The 14,256-nt window shown below is 50.9% G+C and overlaps 1 protein-coding gene across 5 annotated transcripts in view; it reads right to left on the reverse strand.

Moving 5' to 3' along the window:
• Window positions 1-6,423: 6,423 nt before the first annotated feature.
• The window catches only part of LOC140454562 (protein LBH-like), a 32,299-nt gene continuing 24,466 nt past the window's right edge, over window positions 6,424-14,256 (reverse strand). For all 5 annotated transcript variants that reach the window (XM_072549401.1, XM_072549404.1, XM_072549403.1 and 2 more), the window contains 2 exons: window positions 12,527-12,761; window positions 6,424-9,300 (listed from right to left, as the gene is read on the reverse strand). In XM_072549401.1, the coding sequence (XP_072405502.1) occupies window positions 9,185-9,300; window positions 12,527-12,761 (351 nt within the window). In that variant the 3' untranslated portion in view covers window positions 6,424-9,184. The remainder of the gene's footprint in view (window positions 9,301-12,526; window positions 12,762-14,256) is intronic.

Here is a 14,256-nt window from a genome sequence, read left to right on the forward strand (position 1 = left end):
GGGTTGGGTTACTCTTTGAAGGGTCAGTGTGGACTTGTTGGGCCGAAGGGCCTGTTTCCACACTGTAGGGAATCTAATCTAAAAAAGATCTTTGCAAATCTTTTCTGAACCCTTTAGACAAGGTTCCCCATGGGAGACTAGTTAGCAAGGTTAGAGCTCATGACACACAGGGAGAACTAGCCATTTGGATACAGAACTGGCTCAAAGGTAGAGGACAGAGGGTGGTGGTGGAGGGTTGTTTTTCAGACTGGAGGCCTGTGACCAGTGGAGTGCCACAAGGATCGGTGCTGGGTCCTCTACTTTTCGTCATTTATATAAATGCTTTGGATGTGAGCATAAGAGGTGCAGTTAGTAAGTTTGCAGATAACATCTAACACTTTATAGTGCAGGGAGAAAATGTTAGTGAGTTTTGAGAAGACTTGTAGCTCAGGTTGAGGTTCTGGATGTAGGCTTGCTCGCTGAGCTGGAAGGTTTGTTTTCAGACATTTCGTCACCATACTAGAGTGGTTAGCCAATCCGCCCAATCAAGCAATCCAGCAATCTTCAGTGAGCCTCCAGATGAAGCACTGGTGGTGTAGCCCACTTTCTACTTATGTGTCTGGGTTTACTTGGGTGGGAGAGAACCATATCAGAGACCTATCAGCAGCCTTTTTCCCTTCCCCTCCTGCTTTCTGCAGACAAAAAGTATATATCCAGGCCCACTTGGAGATTTCCCTGGGAGTCTGCAGAGCCTAAGGTTCCCTGTCGTTAACTCCATGGCAATGTCTCAGCCAATCAGAGCCCACTCGTCGGCCTGTCAGCATCCTTTCCTCCTGTATTGTGGCTGTCTGAAATTTGGCATTCTTGCACATGTCCAGATGAATCTGGAGAAGAGTTTCTTTTCAGAAGCAGGGCTCTCTTTTCGACAATATCCGAAATGCGTTTGTCACGCAAAGTGAGGATTGGGCACCTCTCTCCCCACCCCACCCAACCCCTCCAATCAAATATTTTTTGGCTAGAGTGGAAGGTTTTGGATTTGAATATATTGTTTTGTCTTCCCTTCTGGTTAAGGGCATTCAGAGAGCCCTTACGTTGGCCTTCATTGCGAGGGGTTCCGAGTACAGGAGCAGCGGTGAGTTGCTGCAGTTATGCAGGGTCTTAGTGAGGCCACCCCTGGAATATTGTGTGCACGCTTGGTCCCCTTTTTCCGAGGAAAGCCCACTCTCGCTCTCGAGGGAGTGCAGTGAAGGTTTCCCAGGCTGATCCCTGGGATGGGGGGACTGATGTATGAGCAGAGGTTGACTCGGTTAAGAATGTTTTCACTGGAGTTCAGGTGAATGAGGGGGACACCTCATAGAGACTTAAAGACTAGCCAGGGTTGATGCAGGGAGGACGGTCCCGATGGTGGGTATGTCCAGGACCAGGAGGTCACTGTCCGAGGATTTGGGGGTGGACCATTTAAGAAGGAGATGAGGAGACATTTCTTCACCCAGAGAGCAGTGAGCCTGTGGGATTCAGTACCACAGGAAGTAGACACAACATTAGATCAGATTAGATTCCCTACAGTGTGGAAACAGGCCCTTCGGCCCAACAAGTCCACACCGACCCTCCGAAGAGTAACCCACCCAGACCCATTTCCCTCTGACTAATGCATCTAACACTATGGGCAATTTAGCACGGTCAATCCACCCTAACCTGCACATCTTTGGACTGTGGGAGGAAACCGGAGTACCCGGAAGAAACCCACACAGACACGGGGAGAATGTGCGAACTCCACACAGTCAGTCGCCTGAGGCTGGAATCGAATCCAGGTTAGCACTTGAGGCGAATGAGGTCAAAGGCTGGGGGGAGAAAGCCGGGTTAGCTTATTGATGATGGTGACGGATGGTGGAGGAGACTCGAAGGGCCGAATGGCCTCCGGTGTCTGGAATTGAAGCACAGATCAGCTACGTTCAGTCTCAATTGGCAGAGCTAGTTCAAGGGGCTGTAAGTTCATAAGAAACAGGAATAGGAGGAGGCCATTCTGCCCCTTGAGCCTGCCCCGCCATTCAGTAGGATCGCAGCTGACCCGACAGCCCTCGTGTCCACTTTTCTGGCTCTTTCCCATGATTCCCTGACTGATCAAGAATCTCTCTCAAATGGGCAGCATGGTGGCTCAGTGGTTAGCACCGCTGCCTCCCAGGGACCCTGGTTCAATTCCCGCCTCAGGCAACTGTCTGTTTGGAGTTTGCACATTCTCCCTGTGTCTGTGTGGGTTTCCTCCCACAGTCCAAAGATGTGCAGGTTAGGGTGGATTGGCCAGGCTAAATTAACCGTAGTGTTAGGTGAAGGGGTAAATGTCGGGGAATGAGTCTGGGTGGGTTGCTCTTCAGAGGGTCGGTGTGGACTTGTTGGGCCGAAGGGCCTGTTTCCACACTGTAAGTAATCTAATCTAAATACTGTATATACAAGGACTCTGCCTCCTGGTGGACTGTAGCTGTAATTGCTGGCTCTGATTCTCGGAGGCCACTCCACCCCTCCGTTGTTCAACAATGGCCTCTCTGACCTCTCCACCTTCCTTCCTACCTCCCGATAACCTTTCGCCTCCCCCCCTCACTCAGCACATCTACCTTCAAAATATTCCGAGACATTGCTTCCTTTTGAGGAAACCAATTTCCAAACACTCCACCGACAGAGTAAGTTGTTTCCCCATCCCCATTTTAAATGGGCGCCCCCTTATTCTTAGAGGGTGACCCCCCCGTTCTAGATTGTTCCACAAGACAAACCGTCCTTTCCACGTCCACCCGGTCAGGTCCCCCTCAGGGTCTGAGGTGTTTCAGCCATTCTCTCCTGCCACACTCTGACCCAATACCCTCGGCTCCCTGAGGCATGGAGTTCCGAAGCCTCAGAGAGAAGGGACTCTTCCTTATCCCAGCGTTAAGTGGGTGGCCCTTTATTCGGAGGCTGTGCCCTCTGGTCTACACTCTCCCGTGAGGGGGAGCGTTCTCTCAGCATTGACCCCGTCGAGCCCCGACTTGGTTCAATGAGTTCACTCCTTATTCTTCTAAAGACCAGGGGGTAGAGTCGCAATCGCCTTAAGGTTTGCTCATAAGACGATCCCTCCAAACCAGAAGAGAGGTTGAGTGGGTTAGGTTTGTTTTCATTAGAAAAAAGGAGATTGAGGGGGGACCTGATTGAGGTTTACAAAATCATGAAGGGTATGGACAGGGTGGAGAGAGATAAGCTTTTTCCCAGGGTGAAGGATTCAATAACTTTCGAGGTGAGAGGTGGAAAGTTTAAGGGGGTTACACGCGGCAAGTACTTCACACAGAGGGTGGTAGGTGCCTGGAACGCGTTGCTAGCAGAGGCAGACACGGTAGATTCATTGAAGATGTGTCTGGACAAATATATGAGTAGGTGGGGAGCAGAGGGATACAGATGCTTAGGAATTCACCGACAGGTTTAGACAGTGGGTTTGGATAGGTCAGGCTCGGAGGGCTGAAGGGCCTGTTCCCGGCCTGTAAATTTTCTTTGTTCTTTGTTCAGGAGGTGGGGTCATCCCAGTGATTCTGGGACTGAATGGCCTCCTCATTGACCTTCGACCTCAAGGAGAGAGCGAGGACTGCCTTCCGATGTTGGACAGTAATGTCCAGGAGGAATATTCACTCGGCAGGCGGAGTGCGGATGGTTTTTCTGGTCCCTCTCTCAGTTCAAAGCCATGATTTGGACACACTGGTGTTGGACTGGGGTGGATAAAGTTAAAAATCACACGACACCAGGTTATTGTCCAACAGGTTTATTTGGAAGCACTAGCTTTCGGAGCATCGCTCCTTCATCGGGTAGCTACCCAACAGAGGAGCAGCGCTCTGAAAGCTAAACCTGTTGGACTATAACCTGGTGTTGTGTGATTTTTAACACCGTAAAGATAGACTATTTTCCTCCTTCCCCTGAGGAATGCAGGAAGTCTTTAAACTCCTCTAAGGAGGCAACACAAACCTACCACTTTGTAAGAAGTTTATCTTTATTCATTCACAGGTTGAGGGGGGTGCCTTTCAGACTAGGGTTTATTCCTGACGAAGGGATTTTGCCCAAAACGTCGATTCGCCTGCTCCTCGGATGTTGCCTGACCTGCTGCGCTTTTCTAGCACCACACCCTTGACTCTGATCTCCAGCCCTCACTTTTGCCCAGCGTTTCTTGCCCTCCCTAATTGCCCAGAGGTCAGTGCAGAGTCAGCCCCGTTGCTGTGGGTCTGGAGTCACATGTAGGCCCAGACCAGGTCAGGATGGCAGACTCCTTCCCTAAAGGACATTAGTGACAATTGATTCCTGGTCAACATTAGATCCTTAACTCCACACATTTTATTAAATTCAGATTTCACCATCTGCCGTGGTGGGATTTGAGCTCGGGTTCCCTGGATTAATGGTACAGCGATAATACCTCTAGACCATCCCCTCCCCAATATACAGGTGCTGTTTGACCCTACGATGCTAAATGAGTTTACAAATCAGTTAAAAAAAGTCATTGTGGAGGAGGCACTCCTCCTGGTGGACTGTAGCTGTAATTGCTGGCTCTGATTCTCAGAGGCCACTCTACCCCTCTGTCATTCAATAATAGCCCCTTTCACCTCTCCAACCTCCCTGCTTACGTCCCAATAACCTTTCCCCCCACTCCACAATGACTCAACACCAATCTGTCCACTGCTACCTACCTTCAAAGACTTTGCTTCCTTTTGGGGAAGGAAGTTTCCAAAGACTCCACTGACAGAGTAAGTTGTTTCCTCATCCCCATTTTAAATGGGCGCCCCCTTGTTTTTAAAGAATGACCCCCAGTGCTAGATTGTTCTACAAGACGAGCCGTCCTTTCCACATCCACCCGGTCAAGTTCCCCTCAGGGTCTGAGGTGTTTCAGCCATTCTCCCCCGCCACACACTGACCCAATACCCTCCAAATGGTCATCCGTCAACTGGGAGATCCAGAGGATATTCAACTGTGGAGGGCATTGCAGTGAAGCACCAACCTCTCCCCCCACCTCTCATTTCAAATAATTGTTTGGCAAAGGATGTTGTCAGGAGTTGGAGGATCTGAGCGATAGGGAGAGGCTGAACGGGCTGGGGCTGTTTTCCCTGGAGCGTCGGAGGCTGAGGGGTGACTTTACAGAGGTTTATAAAATCATGAGGGGCATGGAGAGGGTAAATAGACAAAGTCTTTTCCCTGGGGTCGGGGAGTCCAGAACTAGAGGGCATAGGTTTAGGGTGAGAGGGGAAAGATTTAAGAGAGACCTAAGGGGCAACTTTTTCACACAGAGGGTGGTACATGTGTGGAATGAGCTGCCAGAGGAAGTGGTGGAGGCTGGTACAATTACAACATTTAAGAGGCACTTGGATGGGTATATGAATAGGAAGGGTTTGGAGGGATAGGGGACTAGATTGGGTTGGGATATAAAATCGGCATGGATGAGTTGGGCCGAAGGGTCTGTTTCCATGCTGTACATCTCTATGACTCAGCAAGTAGATGGAAAATGAGCGCTGGCCTTTATTTCAAAGAGAATGGAGTATAAATATAGGAAGACTTTACTAAAGCTCTACGAGGCACAAGTCAGACCACGGCTGGGAGACAGTGAATCATCTTGGGCCTTTAAGGATAGATATCCTGGAGGCAGTCCAGAGAAGGTTCACTCAGCTGATCCTGGGGAAGGCGGGGGGGGGGGGGGGGGGGGGGACTGTTCCTGAGGAGGGGATGAGTAGGTTGGACCTGTCCTGATTGGGGTTTAGGAGAATGAGAGGTGACCTTATTGAGGTGTACAAGATTCTGAGGGGGTTTGACAGGGGGAGATGTGGAGAGGGTGTTTCCCCTCGTGTGGGAGACTCTAGGCCCAGAGGGGCACCATCTCAGAGTAAGGGGCCATCCATTGAAGACAGAGATGGGGAGGAATACCTTCTCTCTGAGGGGAGGGAATCTGTGGAGTTCTTTATCACAGAGAGCTGTCGAGGATGGGGTATTCAAGGCTGAGAGAGAGAGAGATTTTTAGTCAGGAAGGGGAATCGTGGGAAAAGGCAGGAAGATGGGGTTGGGGATGGTCAGATTCAACCACTGTCTCATTGAATGGTATAGCAGACCCGATGGACTGAACGGCCCACTTCAGCTCCAACACCTTCTGGTCTTATTGTCGGATGGGGTGTGAACTTGTGAACTGTTGCTGAGCTGACAATTCTGAGCCCTTTGTGACTGATCCCTGTGCCCCTGAACAATGAGGTGATTCCTCCGTGCTCTTCAACAGCGAGACATCTTGTGACAACGCCGTTGAAATGGGATTGTAAGCCGTCGAATCCATGCAGCCTGTGGAAGCAGGCCATTCAGCCCATCGAGTCCACACCGACCCTCCGACAAACAGAAACCTCTGACCTGTGCCACCCCCTCTCCCATCAGAAAACAAACTTTGAAATGAACGATGCAACAATTCAGCACTTTAACAGAATCAAAGTCATTCCTTTAATGCAGAAAGAGATTAACATTCAGGGATTTTAACAAGCACCACGTCTCTACAGTTTCCGGTCTCTGTAGCAATTCTATTTCACGCAAGCAGAATAATTATGGGTTATACTGAGACACACTCAAGATTTAAGAGGTACACTGCATTACAATTAGAAAAAAGTTCAAGGATCTCTTAACCTGCATCCTATTCAGATCTTGAACACTGCCACCAGTGGGCAACGTCACAGTGACTCTGTGTGTGTGTATGTGTGTGCGTGTACATCTGTGAGTGTGTGTGACTGTGTGTGTATGTGTGAGTGAGTGTGTGTGTGTGAGTGTGTGTTTATGTGTGTGTGTGTACATCTGTGAGTGTGTGTGACTGTGTACGTGTATGTGTGTGAGTGTGTGTGTTTGTGTGAGTGAGTGTGTTTATGTGTGTGTGTATACATCTGTGAGTGTGTGTGACTGTGTGTGTGTGTGTGTGTGTACATCTGTGTGTGTGACTGTGAGTGTGTACATCTGTGAGTGTGTGTGTATGTGTGAGTGAGTGTGTATGTGTGAGTGACTGTGTGTGTGTACATCTGTATGTGTGTGTATGTGTGAGTGAGTGTGTGTACATCTGTGTGTGCCACTGTGAGTGTGTACATCTGTGAGTGTGTGTGACTGTGTGTGTGTATGTGTGAATACAAAAGTATTAACAAAAGGTCTGATGCTGGTTAAAACCAAACATGCATGTGTTTGTATATGTGTGTTTGTGCGAGTGTGTGTGTGATAGAGAGAGCATCGGTATGTGTGTGTGAGTATGTGTGTGTTTATGAGTGTGTGTGTTTGTGAGTGCATGTGCATCTGTGTGTGTGTGTACGTATGAAGGTGTGTGTCTGTGTGTCTGTGTGTGTGTGTGTGCTTGTGTAGCAGTGTGTGTGAGCATGTGTGAGTGTGTGTGTGTGTGTACGTATGAAGGTGTGTCTGTGTGTGTGACCACCTGTGCTTGTGTGTGTGTGAATGTGAGTTAGGGAGCATCTGAAATTGCTCCATTCTACCACAAATCATTCAGTTTACAAATCGCATGACAGCCGAAGTTTGGTTTTAACCAGCATCAGACCCTTTGTTAATACTTTCGTATTCACTCCTGAGATAAAGGCTTCGCCAAGAGTTATTGCCCCGTCCCTAGTTGCCCCCTTGAGAAGGTGGGAATGAGTTGTCTTCTTGAACCGCTGCAGTCCGTGTGCTGTGGGTTGACCCACAATGCCCTGAGGGGGGGAATTCCAGGATTCTGACCCAGTGACACTGAAGGAATAATGATATATTCCCATTTCAGGAAGGTGAGTGGCTGCAGGGGGAATGGTGTTCCCAAGTATCTGTTGCCCCTTGTCCTTCTGGATGGAAGTGGTCGTGGGTTTGGAAGGTGCTGCCTGAGGATCTTTGGTGAGTTTCTGTAGTGCGTCTTGTATTGGAAATGAATGGATCTGAGGAAGGGTCACTGGACCTGAAAGATTAACACTGCTTTCTGTCCACAGATGCTGCCAGGTCTGCTGAGTCTTTCCAGCAATTTCTGATTGCGTCACCTGGAGCAGGACCAAGTTGATGTCCTCTTAGAAGATTTGATCGAGGCGTTTAGAAACATGAAGGGTTTTTTGACAAAGCAGAGGAGGAGCAGTTCCCTAAGACGCAAGAGAATAAAAACTGGAAACTGTCATTAGCGTCCGTGGACACAGAAACAGAGTAAACATTTCTGAATGATGAGCGTTCCTCAGAATCAAAACAGACAAAGCTGATCTGAGGTAAGGAGGTTCCTTGGGGAGTTGTTGTAATCCAGGATGGGTTCTTACCAAGTCGATGGAAGCAAATTCAACGCCCGACGTTACAGTGGTGAGTGGGGGAACAGTGTCCAGATTCTGGGGAAAGAGCAGAGATCCAAAGGGGGAGAAAAGACTAAAAGGTGGAGTCAAGCCGGTGGTCCAATCAGCAAATGACCCAGCATGCTGAAGGGGCAGAATGGCCGACTCCTGCATTCATTTGAATCCAATGGGAAACCGATCTATTCAAGTGGGCTATCGTCAGCACCATGGACTGAATGGTCTGCTTCCACACTTTGAGAGATCGCTAGAGATTAGATCACATGATTCTGGAGCCCCCCCGCCTCCCCAAAGAGGGGGATAGCAGTGGGGTGGGGATCAATGGATCTGCTGTCCCTTGTCCTCCCTCCATGCTGGATCATACCAGAGAATCTATTCCATTCTACAGTGCAGGCAGAGGCCATTCAGCCCATTGAGTCCACACCGACCCTCCAAAGGGCATCCAGACCGATCCCCCCCTACCCTGTAACCCTGCATTTCCCCGTGACTAACCTGCACACCCTGGGACACTATGAGGCAATTTCCCACGGCCAATCCACCCTAACCTGCGCATCTTTGGGCTGTGGGAGGAAACCCACGCGGACATGGGGAGAACATGCAAACGCCATGTAGACAGGCGCCCGAGGGTGGAATCGAACCCGGGTCCCTGGGGCCGTGAGGCAGCAGTGCTAACCCACTGAGTCACCGTGTCACCAAGGCGGTCACAACCTAGAGTTTGAGGTGATGAGTGAAGGTCCCAGAGCCAAGCTGACAGGTAAAGATGGAGGGGGTCAGGGGTCAGGAAGGTCATCCGAATCTTTTATTGGGCGGGAGGGGTTTGGAATGTTGATGGTGGGCTTTGCACCCTCCGTCCAGGAGCTGATTCCTTCACCACCAACCTCAGGAACGGGACACCATTCTCAGTTCCTCACTTCGCCAACCCCCTCACCCCCCTCCTCGGCCTGGGGTAGGCTCACGGCCTCGGCTCCCCCACCTCTCTCCGTCTCCGCCTCCTGCTGCTCCGCCTCTTCCTCTCCTGGGAAAGAAACACAACATGAGGAGGGAGTTGTGGACAATGCCGCTCACTCAGAAACAGGGACGTCCCGGGGAGAGGGTGAGGTGGGGGAGGGGGAATCCTATCGAACACTGCATCCACGAGCCGACACCAGGCCCTGACCCAGCCTCCCCTCGATTCTGGGAATATTCATCCGTGTCTTCAAACCCCTCCAACTCCTCACCCATCACTATCTCCGTAATCCCTCCCTCACCTCACCCCTCCCTATCTCTGTAATCCCTCCCTCACCTCACCCCTCACTATCTCCGTAATCCCTCCCTCACCTCACCCCTCACTATCTCCGTAATCCCTCCCTCACCCCTCACTATCTCCGTAATCCCCCTCCCTCACCCCTCACTATCTCTGTAATCCCTCCCTCACCTCACCCCTCCCTATCTCTGTAATCCACTCACTCACCCCTCCCTATCTCTGTTACCCACTCCATCATCCCTCCCTATCTCTGTAATCCCCCTCCCTCACCCCTCCCTATCTCTGTAATCCCCCTCCCTCACCCCTCCCTATCTCTGTAATCCCCCTCCCTCACCCCTCCCTATCTCTGTAACCCACTCCCTCACCCCTCCCTATCTCTGTAACCCCCCTCCCTCACCCCTCCCTATCTCTGTAACCCCTCCCTCACCCCTCCCTATCTCTGTAACCCCCATCACTCACCCCTCCCTACCTCTGTAACCCCTCCCTCACCCCTCCCTATCTCTGTAACCCCCTCCATCACCCCTCCCTATCTCTGTAACCCCCTCCATCAACCCTCCCTTTCTCTGTAACCCCCTCCATGACCTTTCCTCTTCCTACCTCCTGGTCTTGCCTAAACGTGACTCCAGACCCACAGCAGTGTGATCGGCTGTTGGTTGCCATCTGAAATGGCCGAAGGAAGGCACTCAGTTCAGGGGTCAATTAGGGATGGAGCACACCATCTGGCCTGGCCAAGAAAGAGTAAAAACGTATCTGTTACCCTGTTCCTTTCTCAGGGTGAAGTCGCTCCCTTGGTTCCCGTGGGGGTAAACCCGTTGGTAATGGGGGATAAGGGTGGGACTGGAATTTTGGATCTTCTAGAACTTTCAGCAGGACTTCCAGACCTGCCCATGTGGCATTATGGGTAAGGTACAACTTAGATAGTAAACGGGACAGTGGGGGGAGAGGGAGGCTTAGGGAAGGGTGTGGTGAGCACAGATAGAGTGAAAAGGGAATTTCTCATTGCCGTTCTCTCACTGTGGACAGTAGTTTCTGAGGATCTTTGGTGAGTTGTTGCAGTGCGTCTTGTAGATGGTACACACTGCTGTTACTGAGCGTCGGGTGGTGGAGGGAGGGGATGTTTGTGGATGTGGTGCCAATCAAGCGGGGGGCTGGTTTGTCCTGGATGGTGTCGAGCTTCTTGAGTGTTGTTGGAGCTGCCCCCATCCAGGGGCAAGTGGGGAGTATTCCCTCACACCCCTGACTTGTGCCTTGTAGATGGTGATCAGGCTTTGGGGAGTCAGGAGGGGAGTTACTCACTGCAGGATTCCCAGCCTCTGGCCTGCTCTTGCAGCCACTGTGTTTATGTGGCAGGTTTCTGGTCAATGGTAACCCCCTAGATGTTGTCAGTGGGGGATTCAGTGATGGTAACACCATTGAATACCAAGGGGCGGTGGTTAGATTGCGTCTTATTGGTGATGGTCATAGCCTGGCATTTGCGTGGCACGAATGTTACTTGCCACTTGTCCGTCCCTTGGCCAGACCTTGTTGGATTTGAACAGGGATTGCGTCAGTATCTGAGGAACTGGTGCTGAACGTAAGTGCAATCATTGACGAACATCCCCCCAGCCTCTGAGTTACTCAGTGCTGCGATCCCAGCCTCCGACCTGCTCTCGCAGCCAACGTGGGGAGTCTAGTCATGGACAATGGTGACCCCCAGGATATTGTTAGTGGGGGTTGGGGGAGGGGGAGTTTCACAGAGTGGAATCCTAGAATCCCTACAGTGTGGAAACAGACCCTTCGCCCCAACAAGTCCACACTGACCCTCCAAAGAGTAACCCACCCAGACCCATTTCTCTGTCCTATATTTACCCCTTAACAATGCGACTAACCTTCATATCCCTGGGCACTATGGGGTAATTTAGCACGGCCAATCCACCCTAACCTGCACATCCCTGGGCACTATGGGGTAATTTAGCACGGCCAATCCACCCTAACCTGCACATCCTTGGGCACTATGGGGTAATTTAGCACGGCCAATCCACCCTAACCTGCACATCCCTGGGCACTATGGGGTAATTTAGCACGGCCAATCCACCCTAACCTGCACATCCCTGGGCACTATGGGGTAATTTAGCACGGCCAATCCACCCTAACCTGCACATCCTTGGGCACTATGGGGTAATTTAGCACGGCCAATCCACCCTAACCTGCACATCCCTGGGCACTATGGGGTAATTTAGCACGGCCAATCCACCCTAACCTGCACATCCCTGGGCACTATGGGTAATTTCCCATGGCCAATCCACCCTAACCTGCACATCCCTGGGCACTATGGGGTAATTTAGCACGGCCAATCCACCCTAACCTGCACATCCCTGGGCACTATGGGTAATTTCCCATGGCCAATCCACCCTAACCTGCACATCCCTGGGCACTATGGGGTAATTTCGCATGGCCAATCCACCTTAACCTGTATATCCCTGAACCCTATGGGTAATTTTCCACGGCCAATCCACCCTAACCTGCACATCCCTGGTCACTAAGGGGCAATTTAGCACGGCCAATCCACCCTAACCTGTACATCCCTGAACCCTATGGGTAATTTTCCATGGCCAATCCACCCTAACCTGCACATCCCTGGTCACTAAGGGGCAATTTAGCATGGCCAATCCACCCTAACCTGCACATACCTGCACATTGTGGGAGGAAACTGGAGCACCCAGAGCAAACCCACACAGACACGGGGAGAATGTGCAAACTCTACACAGAGAGTCACCAGAGGGTGGGATTGAACCTGGGTCCCTGGTGCTGTGAGGGAGCAGTGCTAACCACTGAGCCACCGTGCCACCCTATTCTGATTGAAACGGAACATTCCCAGTTTGGTGATTCTGGTGACGTCACCATGGAGTGATGCCCCATGAATGTTTGCGTTGGCGCCCACCCAACACCGGACTGGTAAAAGACGGCAAAGAGAGAGAGAGGTGCAGCCTCCGCAATTGGAAATGGCAGCGATCCTCACCGGCTGGTGCAGCTTCACTCGGCCCTGGCTGGATTTTTCCGGGTGCGTCTGGCTCAGCACTGGCCTCAAAGCCATCCTCCGCGTCAGCACGGGGGCTGGGCTCCTCGGGAGGGGGCCAACGTAACTCGCCACTCTCCACCTCACCCGCGTCGGTCAGCTCCACTGTAATCGAGGGCAGGCGGCCTTTGATCCTCCGGCAACACTCATCGGCACTTTCCAAGGGATCCGGAAATATCTGTCACGGGGACGGGGGAAGCAAGAAACAGGAGAGGGAATTAGGCAAAGAGGAGGCCTCTCATTGTAACTGATAGCCACCAACGTGCAATTGGAACTGGAACCAGGGAGCAGGAGCCGGGTGGTTGACTAATAGGATGGTGCTGCTCAAACAGAGACCATTCGGCCCATCGAATCTGCGAAGGCTCTCTGAAAGGGCAATGCAGCAATGGCTCGGTCATGCAGAGCTTGAAGTTTGCAAGATAGAAATAAGTATCACCTGACATGCATCTGGATCCAAAGCAAGAGTGCCAAATTTCCAATAATGGCCGCAGTTTATATAAGAGTGCTGACTCATGGGCAAGGGAGTGAGGCGTTGCCAAGACGATAGGTTTTGGACAACACTCGTTGAATAATCTTGACTGTGCTATTAGCCAGACAGCAGCCAGGATAGAATAATCAGTCAAAGTTGTGAGATAGCTCATTTACACTTAGAGTCATAGAGATGTACAGCACAGAAACAGACCCTTCAGTCCAACTCATCCATGCTGACCCAATATCCTAAATTAATCTAGTCCCATTTGCCAGTATTTGGCCCCTATCCCTCTAACCCCTTCCTATTCATATCCCCATCCAGATTCCTTTTAAATGTTGTAATTGTACCAGCCTCCACCACTTCCTCTGGCAGCTCATTCCATACACACTCCATCCTCTGTGTGAAAAAGATGCCCCTTTACATCATAGGATTTTCATCATAGAATCCCTACATTGTGGAAACAGGCCCTTCAGCCCAACAAGTCCACACCAACCCTCCGAAGATTAACCCACCCAGACCTATTCCCCTTCCCTATTACTTTACATTTCTCCTCACTAATGCACCTAACCCACACATCCCTGGACACTCTGGACAATTTGGCCTGGCCAATCCGCACTGACCTGCACATCTTTGGACTGTGGGAGGAAACCGGAGCACCCAGTGGAAACCCACGCAGATACGGGGGGAGAATGTGCAAACTCCAGACAGTCAGCTACCCTGAGGCTGGTGCTGTAAGGCAGCAGTGCTAACCACTGAGCTACTGTAAATCTTTCCCCTCTCACCCTAAACCTATGCCCTCTAGTTCCGAACTCCCCCACCCCAGGAAAAAGGCCTTGTCTATTTATCCTATCCATGCCCCTCATGATTTTATAAACCTCTATAAGGTCACCCCTCAGCCTCCGACGCTCCAGGGAAAATAGCCCCAGCCTGTTCAGCCTCTCCCTGTAGCTCAAACCCTCCAACCCTGGCAACATCCCTGTAAATCTGTTCTGAAACCTTTTCAAGTTTCACAACATGGTCAAGGTCCAGAATCAATGGACACTCACATGGAGAGAGCCATTCCTTACAAATACAAGGCATGTTCTTTTATTCAAATTACGTAGGGGTTTGTGGTAGTTCTGAATTCTCACTTGGGGACTGTCTCATATTGACGGCCTCTCATTACTCTTCCGGTCAAGTAGGGGAAATCTTCTCTCTCACC

Source organism: Chiloscyllium punctatum, chromosome 29, assembly GCF_047496795.1.
Source record: "Chiloscyllium punctatum isolate Juve2018m chromosome 29, sChiPun1.3, whole genome shotgun sequence".
Classification (NCBI taxonomy): Eukaryota; Metazoa; Chordata; class Chondrichthyes; order Orectolobiformes; family Hemiscylliidae; genus Chiloscyllium; species Chiloscyllium punctatum.